The 14,736-nt window shown below is 41.6% G+C and overlaps 1 protein-coding gene across 1 annotated transcript in view; it reads right to left on the bottom strand.

Annotated features, from left to right (window-relative positions):
* The window catches only part of PPM1E (protein phosphatase, Mg2+/Mn2+ dependent 1E), a 183,055-nt gene extending 179,893 nt beyond the window's left edge, over positions 1-3,162 (bottom strand). The window contains exon 1 of the mRNA XM_032428780.1: positions 2,535-3,162. Coding sequence (XP_032284671.1) covers positions 2,535-2,992 — 458 coding nt within the window. The 5' untranslated portion in view covers positions 2,993-3,162. The remainder of the gene's footprint in view (positions 1-2,534) is intronic.
* Positions 3,163-14,736: the final 11,574 nt, after the last annotated feature.

Here is a 14,736-nt window from a genome sequence, read left to right as displayed (position 1 = left end):
ATAAGCAATTTCAACATATTTCTAATCAGAATTATTTCAAAATATTTCCTAGGAAATTTGAGGACCCATCATTTCAAATATGTAAAGGAGAATTTTGCAGTTCAGAGATTATTTTGAGAAATGTCAGAATTACTTGTACATAATTTGTCATTTCTGAATTTAGATCCACTTTTCTCATCTGTAAAATAAAGTGCTTAGACAGAAAACTGATCTACCTCTACAGTGTCTTCCAGTATTGACTCTGGTGACTAACTGATAAGATTTTTTTATAAATAAAAAATAAGGGGCGCCTGGGTGGCTTAGTCGTTAAGCGTCTGCCTTCGGCTCAGGTCATGATCCCAGGGTCCTGGGATGGAGCCCCGCATCGGGCTCCCTGCTCCGCGGGAAGCCTGCTTCTCCCTCTCCCTCTCCCCCTGCTTGTATTCCCTCTCTCGCTGTCTCTCTCTCTCTGTCAAATAAATAAATAAAATCTTTAAAAATAATAATAATAATAATTAAAAGTGTTAATTTAAAAGTATATTTTTTTACACAATGAAGGTTTTCTTTGATTTTTTTTAATCTGTTAAGGATCTTAAAGATACTTTACATAAACAAGCCAGCCATTTTATAACTGAATAAAAATAGGTTAATAGTTTTGCACAAAACACAGTAAAAATGATGAAATCTCTGATTTAAGGTGAAATAATATTTTCTAACTTCGCTAGTTTTACTTCAAATCCAAACTCCTGTTCTCAAATGGCCATTTTATCATTTGAATTTTTTTCTAGTTTTATGCATATTGAAATTAATCTTGCTTCCTTTCCATATGGAAAAACACATCTACTTACCATCTTATCATCTTTCTATAGATTCCATTTTTTAAAAAACCTTCTTGAATGGCAAATGTTCATGGTTGTTCTAATGACTCTCTTTTTAATGAACCTTCTCTAATGTTTAAATGTGTTTCTTTGTCACTGCATTTGTAAAGGTAAGAACTGTCAAAATAGAATTAGTTTGATGCTGACAAATTCCTTTACTTTGGTAAACATTTCTATTTTATTTTAAACAGGAAGTTTTAAGTGTCTTTATTTAGTGTTTAAAAGTGACATTTCATAAGCCCTTTTCTCTGTGAGTTTACAAACACTAGGAAGAAATACACTAAAATGTTAATGCTGTTTATCCCTGGTGGTGGTATAACACGCCATTTTATTTTTTATATTTCCCAGAAAGCATTATTACTTTGGTAATCGGATAGTATTTCAAAATTAAATCTTAAATAGCTTATAAAGTGTAGGACATCAACAGAGTCCACTTCTCCAGCAGATAGGTTAAATGCTTTTCCCCTATGGATAAGCTTCTGCTTTAACAGGAAGAATGATTTGATCAGGTGTCTGTCAGGTTGGATGAAGACTTGACATTTACTTGCCAGGTCCTTCTTTTTAAGTTAGGCTTTGAATTTAATTGCAGTGAATCTTGCAGCAGTAAACTTTTTGGGGGGGCCAGCGTAACACCTTTCAATACAACTATCAGCAGAATGCCAAGAGACTCTCAGGTTTACCAATGTTTTCAGAGACTTGTCAGTATTCTCTGTCATTTCAGAACAATTCCATTTAGAAAGAAACGCAATTGTAAACCGTTTCTATTTCAAGTCCATAAAAACCAGAACTGGGATGAAAGGCAAAGCCTTGACCTTTCTATTTTAGACTTTCATCTGTGTGGCTAAGCCATCTGCTTTCTCTCCCCTACCCCATCTACTTAATGGATTGAAAATACTGCACCTAATTGCAATTTTATCAAACCAGCCCGACTTTTCCACTTTAACGAATTACGACTCTGTGTCTTTCACCTGAAGACTTGCTCGTAAAAATGTGCTTACCTTCCCTCTCAATTCCTTCCCATCTCCCTCAATTATGAGTTATCAAATATCTTTAAACTAAGATACGCGGCTTCGGTGGATTAAGCCATCTAAAGACCTCTTCACTTTCAACACTGAGCGCCTGAAGGAAAATCGACTCCCGTCTCTCCTCCTGTGGCTGTAAGGCCGGCATTAGTATCATTGTTGTTGCGGTTTTACACAGGAGGCACCTCGCAGCTCTGCCTAGAAAGGAGTCGCGTCTCTCCGCCGCCAAACAACAGGGGACTCAGACTAGGAAAAGAGACCCGGGTGGGAGGAAACCTCCAAGAGGAAGAAGGGAGCTGGTAAGAAGAGGGAGCTCGTAAGACTGGAAGAAAGGACCTTCCGAAGCACGAAGGGAAAAGGGTGTTTGTGAAGTGGAACAAGAAGTGGGCGGCCGAGGTGCGGCGAACGCGAAGAAGGGGCCGGGGCCGGCGGGAGGGCGCCGGGGGCGGCTCCCCGGTCAGGCAGGAGGCGCCGGGGCCGAGGCGGGCGTGGGCAGCTCGCAGCGACCGCCCGAGTCGGGCAGCCAGGGCGCTTCCAACGGCGCGGAGGCGCGGGTGAGGGGGTAAAGAGAGCAGTTGAGGGGCCCAGAGAGCCGCGTCGAGGCCGGCGCGGCGGGGACAGCGGGCCCACCCCCAGCCAAGCCCCGCTACTTAACTATTTGTAGAGCTGCTGCAGGCACAGGTCCAGGCTCTCGCCCTCCACCTCCTCACGGGTGATGCGCTCCGACAGCGGCCGCGGGAGCGGGGGCAGAGGCGGCAGCTGGGGCTGCGGCGGCGGCGGCTGCACCGCCGACTGCCCCCGGGCTGCCGCCGCCTCCTCCTCCTCGACCTCCGCCGCCGCCACCGCCTCTTCCTCCACCGCCTCCTCTTCGGGCTCGGGGTCTTGCTCCTGCTCTTGCTCCCCCTCCTCCGTCGCGGCTACAGTGGCCACCTCCTCGCCGGGGTCCTCGACCGAAGCTTCGGCCTCCTCAGCCGCTACCAGTTCGGGCTCGGGCTCCGACTCGGGTTCGGGTTCCGGCTCAGGCTCGCCGCCGCCGCACGGTCCGCGAAACTCGCCCAGGAATAGCTCCAGGAAGCGCCGGTAAGTTTTCTCCTCAGGGCTGCAGCCGGCCATCGTTGCTCATGCCCCGGGGCCGACCGGGAAGTGGGGGGGGGGGGAGTCCAGGAAGGGGAGGGGGCTGCTCTCGAGCCTCGGGCTCCCGCAAAGGCTGTTAACGGCCGCACCGGCGAGAGCGATCAGCACTAGGTTGCCTGGAGAGGGCTCCCGCAGGCGTGCGCGCCGCCGAGCGCGGACGTGCGCGGCCCGGGGGCGGGGGCGGAGCGCGCTTCCCCCCCTCGGGTCTGGAGGGAAAGTTGGTGGCGGGCGCGCGCGCAGGGTCCAGCGGCGGCCCACCCTCCAGCCCTCCGGAGAGCTCAGCCCACGCTGCCTAGAGACTGTCGCCATGGCAACCGGCTCTAATTAAGAATTTCAGGGTCCCTCCCGTCGAGCCCGCGCAGTCGAAAGGACACTCGACTCGCCCGCTCTCCAACTCTGCATATCTTTATTGTAAGGACACCCTAACCTCAAGTGGTTAAGAGTGAACTAAGACATCTCCAAGTCTAGCTGTTGGTTCCCACTTGGATTGGATTTACCTCAGTTTTCCTTATCTGTCCCTGCGTTGCCTTAGCGTAGGTATCTGTTGAAAGGGACCACAGTGTCAACATCTTTTGTTGTTGATGACACTAATTTAATAAGTAGTTTGGGGGAAAGGGGTATCAAACACCTTTCAAGTGGTAGGTTCCTTTGCATATATTCTCTCATTTGATTCAGTGAAGAAAGTGGTGTTATCCTCATTTCTCAAAGACAGGAAACAAGATTAATATATATCTGCTTCAAGGTTTCAAATCTACTAGCCATGGCACTGTAATTAGAACCCAGATTGTCAGCCTCCAAAGCCTTCTAGAACCTTTTTCCTTTACTCTTCTTTGCTTCTGCAATAGGTCTATAAAGCCTTATTTTTATAGGGCTTTATAGTTCACAAGTTGTTTTCATACCTTTAGGGCTTACAATAACGTCTCAAGGTAGAAGACATCATTCTCATTATGATTCCATTTTATAGATGAGAAAACTGAGCCATGAAGATATGGTGACTTTGCTCAAGGTCACGCACAAGTGATACAACAAGGACTAAAATCCAGGTCTTTTCACTACAAAGCCATTAGTTTTCCAGCATTCCAAGACACCCCTCTGTAGTCTTTGCATAATACATATTATACTTTATTACACAATATGTACGTTTTGTACATTTTCTTTGCTCTTCTTCCCCATCCCTCGAGCCTCTCTTCTTTCTTTCTTAGATTGAAACTGAAACTACTTTAAATGATCCTAATTTTCTTACCAAACTACACACAAACCTATTATTTTCAAGCCTTACTGAGGGGGGTGGGAGAAGGAGAAGCTGTGGTTGTTACACAGCCGTACAGATGACAGCATCATTACTGCACACTGCCATGTCCATGGCAACATATAATTCAGCAAAAACATAGTGATTCTTTCTCTACTTTGAAAAACATGTTCACAAACTATCCACCCCATCCTCTCCATTTATTGTTTCTGGGTTTTAGTTAGATTTAGGGTCTGAAATACCATTTCTAGTTGGCTATTAATGGAAGAAGAAGGAGTCTCCCTGCCAACTGTTTTCATATAATACTGTATTCTAAATCCCTGACCTGATACTTTATTTTAAGATTAAGTGGGTTGAGCTCACTAATGTACATTATGGCATCATGTAAAATAGACATCCATTCTTTCTCCTAGTTCAAGATTAAATAATACATGATGGAAAGCATATAGTGAGTAATGCACATACGTCTTCTATAACTATTTATTTTTGTCTCAGAGGTAAATGGAAAGACCCAATAAATAAGTCTGTTTCCAGACAAGCTAAATGTATTTATACGTGTTTTGTTTAAAATTTCACCACTGTAGAACAACTTTTCTATGAGATGCCAAGAAAGCCTTTAAACTCCTCATTTGTCTTTGTTTTCAATCCACCTGTTCATTTCCATTTCAGAATGTCTAGAAAAGATTGACAAAACTTTTAAGGCTGCAAACCCAAATGTCCACAACTTTACATTCCAACAACTGTTTAAAATCTGAGAATTTAACATAATGTCATTTAGTTCAAGAGTACATAGCTGTCAACTATAACAATTCATATCAAGCTACACCTTCCTACTTTGTAATGTAGTTGCCTCCCTCATCTAGATGACATCTGTGACATTAATTTATGACTCAACTCACATATCAAAGGGAAGTGTTATGTGTTGGAGAAACATTACTACTAAGAGTAAAAGAAAAAGCCCACACCTCTATATTACTATAAATGAGAGGTGTGTTTGCTTATATTAATAAAGATATTCCTTCACAAATATGGATCCTATTGCATTTATTTGACAGAGTAGCTTTGCCGGAAGGTTGCTGACAGCAGTGCTGGGATCTCAGAGCAGCTGTGTAGGATGATTTTGCCTTTGTCAAGAAGTCTTTTTAGTCATTATTTTGCATTGCTTTACTTTCCTTTTCAGTTCCTTTTCTCCTACACTTTCCTAATCCCCTTTCTTACTATCTATTAAAAAAATAGTGAGCTATGAAAGTGCATGTACCAAGGGTACTTAAATTTTTTGAGGTTTTTTTTTTTCTTCGTAAGAATTGCTCTCCTTCTAACCCTTAGCTCTTTGGAGGAAATACACAATGTCCTTTCATGGACATTCACAGTAATGATGATATCTATAAAATTAAAAAGAATTGTTGAGGGGCGCCTGGGTGGCTCAGTCGGTTAAGCGTCTGCCTTCGGCTCAGGTCATGATCCCAGGGTCCTGGGATGGAGCACTACGACGGGCTCCCTGCTCAGCCGGGAGCCTGCTTCTCTCTCTGCCCCTCCCCCTTGCTCATGCTCGTGCTCTCGCTCTCTCTCTGTCTGAAATAAATAAATAAAATCTTAAAAAAAAAAAAGAATTGTTGAGTTTGGCAGTTTCTTATCATATGACCCAGGAATTCCTCTGACAGATACTTACCCACAAGAAATGAAAACATGCCCACCAAATACACATACTCACCACAAAAACCTTGTACATAAATGTTCACAATAGTTTTAGTCATAATAGGTCAAACTTGGAAATAACCCAGATATCCATTAATAGGTGAATGAATAAACAAATTGTGGTGTATTCATACAATAGACTACTACTCAATAGTAAAAAGAAATTACTGATAAACACAATGTAGATGAATCTCAAAAACATGCTGAGTGAAAACAAAATCCGGGGGTGCCTGGGTGGCTCAGTCGTTAAGCGTCTGCCTTCAGCTCAGGTCATGGTCCCAGGGTCCTGGGATCAAGCCCCGCATCGGGCTCCCTGCTCTGCGGGAAGCCTGCTTCTCCCTCTCCCACTCCCCCTGCTTGTGTTCCCCCTCTCGCTGTGTCTCTCTCTGTCAAATAAATAAATAAAATCTTAAAAAAAAAAAATCCAGGCACAAAAGAGTACATACTATATGATTCCTTTTACATGAAATTCTAGAACAGACAAAAGTAATCTATGGTGGTTGCTTGCAACTGAGGTGGGGTGGGAGATTCATGGCAAAGGAGTAAAAAGGAACTTGGAGGGGGTGGGGGATTAAAATGCTCTATATTGGGGTGCCTGGGTGGCTCAGTTGTTAAGTGTCTGCCTTCAGCTCAGGTCATGATCCCAGGGTCCTGGGATCGAGCCCCGCATTGGGCTCCCTGCTCAGCAGGAAGCCTTCTTCTCCCTCTCCCACACTCCCCCTGCTTGTGTTCCTCCCTTGCTGTGTCTCTTTCTGTCAAATAAATAAATAAAATGTTTTTTAAAATAAATAAAAATTTTAAAAATGTTCTATATCTTGACTGGGTGGTCACATATGTATATTCATTTGTCAAAAATTATTAAAGCAGGGCACCTGGGTGGCTCAGTTAGTTAAGCGTCTGACTATTTATTTATTTATTTGAGAGAGTGCGGGGGTGGGGAACAGGGGAGCAGACTCTCCACTGAGCATGGAGCCCAATACAGGGCTCAATCCCAGGACCCTGAGATCATGACCTGAGCTGGAATCAAGAGTCCGACACTTAACCAACTGAGCCACCCAGGCACCCCAAGTGTCTGACTCTTGATCTCAGCTCAGGTCTTGATCTGAAGGTCTTGAGTTCAAGCCCCATGTTGGGCTCCATGCCTAATAAAAAAAAAATTATTAAAATGTACATTTAATGTAACAGTATTATAAGTAAATTATACCTCAATAAAGTTGATTTTAAAAGTTAAACAGAATAGGGGCACCTGGGTGGCTCCGTTGGTTAAGCATCTGCCTTCGGCTCAGGTCATTACCCTGGAGTCCCGGGATGGAGCGCCTGTATCAGGCTCCCTGCTCGGCAGGGAGTCGGCTTCTCCCTCTCCCTCTGCTCCTCCCCCACTCGTGCTCCCTCCCTCTCTCTCAAATAAATAAATAAAATCTTTAAAAAAAAAAAAAAGTTAAACAGAATTGATTAATGTGTTAGTCCCTGTCCTTTTTGTTCTTGTATCACTCCCTCTACCCCCTTCTCTCTGTATTGTAGGGAGGCTAAACCTTTCAGGTTATAATCACCAGGTTCCCTGACAGTTGACTTCCAGCTGAAATGTGCTCAGTGGGAGACATTGGCAGGAAACTGAAAGATGGGAGGAGAGGTGAAAACCAGGATGTTTATTCCCTGTCCCTTATCTCAGTTCTAATGTCTGCTGCATCTCCTTGGTAACTTTGCTCCCCCAGAACATGTCTATTGAAATTCCAACTTTTACCTATGACACCAGTCTCTGCACTCCAGAAACATCATCTTCCATTTGTCCATCAGCCTAGAGATGGTAGTGGCTTCTAGCTTCCTAATCTTGCCTGCTATGGACTCAGTATTTGTGTTCTCCCAAAATTCATATGTTGAAATCCTAACACCCAAGGTGACAGTATTAGTAGGTGGGGCCTTTGGGAGGTGATTAGGTCATGAGGGCTTGGTCATAAGATTAGTGTTCTTAAAAAAGGGGCTCAAAAAAAAGGGGGGGGCTCAAGAGAGACCCTTCTCCCTTTCTACCGTGTGAGGACACAGTAAAAAGATGGCTTTCTGTAACCGGACACTGAATCTGCCAGAACCCTGATCTTAGAACTTCCAGCCTCCAGAACTGTAAGAAATATGTGTTTGTTGATTATAAGCCACCCAGTTTATGATATTTTGTTATAGCAGCCCAAAGAAGACTGTTTTACCTTCCCTTTTGACTTTTCAGCCCTTCTATCACTTGTATAACCAATTCCCTGTATTCTATTCCCTCTGATTTCTTAACTGGATCTCAACAATAACAATACAACTTTAAAGAACTATAAAATGGATTATATATATATATATGTATGTATAATATAAGTACAAAAGGATTAAGCGGACATTAAAACAAGTTTAGATCTTCAAAGTTGCTTCTGGGAACATTGAGCTTACTTGAAGTTAGCAGTAAATGATTTCTTAGAATTAAAAGTTATGATAGGTTGCCAGGGGTTCAAGGGAAGTGAGAAAGGATGAATAGATAGAACACAGGATTTTGAGAGCAGCAAAAACTATTCTGTATGATACTATAATGGTGGATATATAACATTAGCCATTTGTGAAAGCCCGCAGGATGCACAACACAGTGAACCCTAATGTGAACTATGTACTTTAGTTAATAATGAATTGACTCAATTATTGGCTCAATTATTATCAATGTACGTAATATAAAATGTTAAATAATTGGGGAAACTGGGAGGGGGGAGAGGGCATATATGGGAACTCTCCATCCTTTCCACTCCTTTTTTGGGTAAATCTAAAACTGCTCCAAAAAACAAAGTCTATTAATTTTTTAAAAGTTAATAAAATATTTGACATGTGGCAAATAACTGGTACTTGTAACTAAGAAAAATCTATTAATTTCTCAACTTCAGTTAATACTTTCTTGGTTATGCAAATGTATACTATTCTGTCTATTCTAAAGTATGCCTGTTTTATCTCTTTATAGGCAAGAAATAGAAATACTATCTCCAGAAAAGCCTCAATTTTATTATTGCTAATTATAAAGAGCTATCAATTTGAAATTGGTGCCATATCTCAAATGATAAAACAAATGTTTTTATATTTTTGAGAAAGTGTAGTAACAATAAAATATATAAATATAATCTCAGATCTAGTACCTAGGAAAATGTTTAAGGCCAGGCCTTAAATGTTAAAATGGAAATATAAGGATGTGTAATTTTTCATTCATATTTTAAAAAATGGAAGATGGCTAATGTGTTAAGTACTTGTTAAGATATTAATTCAGTTGTGTTGTCAGACTGACCAGTAGGGAGCAATAGAATACCTGACAACTGAGAAAACTGAGCATATGGAAGTGTTTTCAAATAAGAATTTCTTCCTTCTTTCTCCTCAATATACCCTAGCTACATCTTTTCCATTCTAAATCAATAACTTTAAAATAATCTCCATTTGCTGCCAAAAATATGACTGCTATATTAATTTTTATTCCTTTTTTATTGCTAGCTAATTGGTCATATTGCAGCAACAGTCCAAAGCTGTCAAAATTAAAATTCACATCAGGTAATAACAGACCTACATGCACTATTTAATTGGTTTTAACAAGCAAAGAAGTCCCCCAAACAGCCTCTTTTTTTCTTAATGTTTTAACCACTACTGGTAATAATCTTTGTTTTTATCTAGCATAGTTCTTTGAGGAACCAAAATTATTTGTGAACTTATTATGACACGCTTATGAATGAGGAAGCAGGCAGGGGTTCGTGGTAATTTCTGATGAAGGAACTATAAATGGCTAGCATGTGGTATATTCCTTCTGTAATTAATGGTTCTTCTAAAATGAATTGACTCTATTAAAAAAATCCACTTCAATATTTTGCTACTAGTTTTTACTTTACAGAAACTAAAAAGTACTTTATGGTGGTAAAAATCTATCTTTATTATTATCATCTAATCTTTAACTCCCTTTATATATTTACTTAGAGAAAAATACATGCAAGAATTGAGAGTGATATTGATCATATTCTCTTTTAGTCAGCAGATGCCCATTACCCACTCTGGAGCATTCCTCAAAAAATCCAACTGCTTTTTAAAATAAACATGAAGCAGGCAACTAAATATGAAAACTTCACAAAGGTGGCTTCTATGCCCAGGGAGTTCGGAACACTTTCTTCTTTGTTGAGTGTGGGCTCTAATGGAATTGAGCCACAACGACATTTGTGACTAGGAGGGAAGATAGACATGATTCCATTAACCTAGAGGGCTGTAACATATGGTAATCATAGGTGGTAGATAGCTGTGTTGGACAAGGGCAGAAGCAAGCCATGTGGCACAGACATTACCAATTACCACACACTGTAACCATGCTGACACAAGGTATCTTCTCCAGAAAGGAAATGATTTGGGCATATGAAGCCGTTTGTTGCCTTATGAAAGAGTGATCTATGAATGATGTAGCTGGCACCAATAAGCACACGTGGTTTCTAGTAATCCTGCAAGTTGAGGACTATTAAGATTTGATGAACCTCCATATACCTAAATAACAGTACAACAGTTATTTGAATAAAGACAGCAAATCAAAATAGTTATGCAAAATAAACTTGGGTCCTTCGTGTATAAAATTATTTTTCAAATATATTTTTAAATTATCATATAAGACTTTGGAATTTTGTATTGCTGGAAATATATGTCAATAATTTCATGAGTCTTTAAGGTATAAAGCCTATGGGCATAAGAAAAGGTCAAGATTAAATCTAAGCGTCCTGGGAGATGGAATTACAATAATTTGTTCCCAGTTTTGACAAAAATATTGAATTTGAAAGAAACATGTTAAAAACTGTGTTCTAAGAAAATTTGATACATAAACATTCTTTCAGATGAGTACAAGGTAGATTGAAGAGAAGAAATTGAAGGCTGAAAGATCAGTTGGGCAATGGGAGAGCAAGAGAACACAGAAGGGAATGATGTCAGTGGGAATGAAAATGAACAGAAGTTAAACGACACTGTACAGGAAAATCTGAAATTCTAAGGCAGCACCTGAAGATACAAGTTGGAAAGAGCAGGCAACCTACCCAGGGAGGCTCTCAAGAGGCTGTTCTGGATATCTATTGCTGCATAACAAATTACCTCAAAACTAATGGCTAAAACAGAAACCATTTCATAGTATTTCACAGCTGTTAGTTGACTGGTGGTTCTCATTTGTAGGTCTCATGAGGTTTCAGTCAGATAGCAGCTGGTTGGGTATAAAGTCATCTGAAGGTTCAAGTGGACTAGATGTCCAAGAGGACTCACTTGGATTATACTTTTTTCATCTCTATTGAAAAAATTGAGTGAAAAATTACTAACATGTACATTGTTTTCAAGATGCTAATTTGTGCTGCCAAACTGAGAGTCTTAACCGACTGAGCCACCCAGGCGCCCCTGGGCCTATCAGTTTTAATGCCTACACATAACATCTCCAACATGATGTCCTTAGAGTAATCAGACTTCTTACATGGTGGCTCAGGGTTCCAAGAGTGAATGTTCCAGTAAATATGACAAAAGGTATATAGCCTTTTATAAATGGTGCCATAAGTCAATAACATCACTTCTGTGGTACACTATTGGTCAAAGCAGTAATAGGTCTATTCAGATTCAAGAGAAGGGGACAAAATACATCCCACCTCCCGATGAGAAGAGTATCAAAGAATATTCTAAGACTACCATAGTGACAATCACCTGCATGAATTTATGACAAAGTATAGCAACTTGAACTTGGAGGTTCAGAAGTGTGCATGTTCCAACCTTAATTACACAGATGGATGTTAACTAAAAAATCTCAAAAGAAACTGATGTATAAAAATCACAATAACATACAAATTTACAATGAGAACTATTAACTTCCATCAAGACCAGACATTTACATTGATCTGGCTGAAGCTAAAGTAACTAGGATCCAATTTATCAACAGGTTGATAATTGATGTGCATGGAATCAGATAAGAGTTCACTATGATTCAGATATTTAATAGCATCAAACTGAGATAGCCTGATGCAATCATTTCTAAAATAAGGATCAGGTATCAAGACCAATCTAAGAAGGACCCTCAATCCTTTGAACAGGGCTTGAGTAGGTACATAGAAGCTTGCTCCATTTTGACCCTCTCCTTTCTACCATACTGTATTGTTTACCAAGCCTTCTTCTGATTGACACATCTAGGAATATGGCCCCATGCCATTATTTTCTCAGGTTAGAGTTTACAACCTTAGCATTATTGATGTTTTGGGCCAAATAATTCTTTGTTGGAGGGCTGTAATGCATATTTTAGGATGTTTAGCAGCATACCTTGACCTTTACCCACCAAATGCCAATGGCACCTATCCCTACAGTTGTGATGACCAGAGTATCTCCACACTGCCAAATGTCCCCTGTGAGATAAGATCATCCCAAGTCGATCCCAAGTCTTAATATAATTAAGAGCATGGGCTCTGGAGTTAGACTTCTTTTAATTTCTGATAGGCTGTTTCCTAATGGTGTGACCTTGAGCAAGTTGTAATTTACAATGTACATTCCTTGTTTTTGGTTACCCAGCAGCTATACCACTTTCCTAGCAGCATCTCAATCTCTTTGAGGGAGTTACCTCTCCTCCATTTTAGGTAGTTTGGATAGGATTCCTGGCCTCCTCTTACACAAGTCAAAGATAATTCTAGTGATTTCTCCCAGATTCTATCACATTCTGGTCAGACACTGATCTAAGTGAGGTCAACAGAATACTCTCTACCCAGACTTTGAATGTTGATCAAGAAATAAGGATAGAGGGGCCCCTGGGTGGCTCAGTCATTAAGTGTCTGCCTTCGGCTCAGGTCATGATCCCAGGGTCCTGGGATTGAGCCCCGCATCGGGCTCCCTGTTCCGCGGGAAGCCCGCTTCTCCCTCTCCCACTCCCCCTGCTTGTGTTTCCTCTCTCGCTGTGTCTCTCTCTGTCAAATAAATAAATAAAATCTTAAAAAAAAAAAAAAATAAGGATAGAAGAAGGGTGTTAGTTCATTCATCTCAGTGGGCTCCTACCATGAGACCATTCTCATGGTCCTTGCTGTCTGATGCTCTGGAATTAACTAGATCATGAATTTCCAAGCTGGTTTCTTCTGCCTTCCTATCATTTATGTAAGTTTTTTTTTTTTTTTTTATGTCTTTCCAATAAGTTCTTTTGGGTTTAAATTGCCAGTAAGTTTCCATTATTTACAACTGAAGAATCCTAATAGATGAAACTTATCTGAGGATAAAAATACCTACCCCTAACAAAGTTATTGAATGGGCTATTTTAAAATAATACATGTAAAGGATTAGCATAGTCCCTGGCACGTAGCAATCATACAACAAATGTTAGCTACTATTAGTAAGGGTCTTGAAGATTTCATAGTTTAATTCTGAGAGCAAACTTATTTCTCTAAATTCCAAGTTCTTAGAGTACAACTTGCTGACACTTGAGTATATCTCTTATAGAATTAATAATTTGGCAACTGATTAGACATGTAGTCATTATGAGAGTAGGTCTTTGAGAAAGATTCTAAAAATTTTTTTAAAGATTTTATTTATTTGACAGAGAGAGAGACAGTGAGAGAGGGAACATAAGCAGGGAGAGCTGGAGAGGGAGAAGCAGGCTTCCCACTGAGCAGGGAGCCCGATGCGGGGCTCGATCCCAGGACCCTGGGATCATGACCTGAGTGGAAGGCAGAAGCTTAACGACTGAGCCACCCAGGCGCCCCGAAAGATTCTAAAATTAAGAGAAGTGAAGTAGGAGAAGCTATCTGCAAGCCAATGAGAGAGGTTCAGAAGAAACCAATCCTGCCAATACCTTGGTCTCGGACTTCTAGCCTCCAGAATTATGAGAAGATAATTTCCTTAACCTAGTTCCAAAACCAGAGGCCACGACAGGCAGCTGGGAGGCCAAGGGATCCATGACTGCTTGCTGTAAGCCCAGGTACAGGGACAGGAGACTTGAGTTTCAGGTTTTGCCGCTGTGATGGGAGGAAGAGCAGGCTTCACAGAGACCCATCATCATCAGCGAGAGTGCTCCCAGAGAGCAGGAGCGAGAAGACCCCTAGAACAGGAGACTACATTCTCCTATGGAGGCTACCCTGGACTCCCGCACATGAGAGTGGCAGCAACAGTAGGAGAGAAGGAGTCCCATTGAGTCCCATCTCCCAGAGAAGGAGAGCACATTGGCCAAAGCAGATCTCCCGATCTAGCCTGAATTCCACCTGAGGGGACCACTTGAGGGCCTGGATTTCGGGAAGCAGGATCCATCAGGGGTCACCCATGTAACAATCCATCACAAGAACCTACAAACTTAGAGGAGGGGGCTCCCAGCCACATGCTACCTCAGGATCTTGGAGGAGGGGTCTCGTGGAGCTGGGCCCAGACCTGTGAAGTGCAGGCCTCCCCCTCTCTCCCCCCACCCCGTGCTGCCCCCCTCATGCCCCCTGGCTGTGCCAGGAATGCGGAAAGAAGTTGGAAACTGGAACCATCTGCTGCTCCAGGGGACTCAGCAAATAGATTTAGGAAGGAACAAGTCTCTCTTCCTTCACCTTCCAAACTCCTTCTGACAAAGGAGAAATGTAGCTTGCAGACTCCGAGCCTGGCATCCCAGACCGCAGGGTAGGACGGTGGGAGCTGAAACTCAGATGGGACATTTCACTGTCTTGCAGGCGTGTTGAAGACTGGTTGTGTGTGCACAGTGCTCAGCCCAGGTGAAACGTTCAATAAAGGATAACTATTTGTAAAAAAAAAAAAAAAGAGAGAGAGAGAGAGAGAGAGA

Source organism: Phoca vitulina, unplaced genomic scaffold, assembly GCF_004348235.1.
Source record: "Phoca vitulina isolate PV1807 unplaced genomic scaffold, GSC_HSeal_1.0 scaffold40, whole genome shotgun sequence".
Taxonomy (NCBI): Eukaryota; Metazoa; Chordata; class Mammalia; order Carnivora; family Phocidae; genus Phoca; species Phoca vitulina.
Note: the sequence above shows the minus strand (reverse complement) of the source record. Positions and strands in the feature narration are given on the sequence as shown.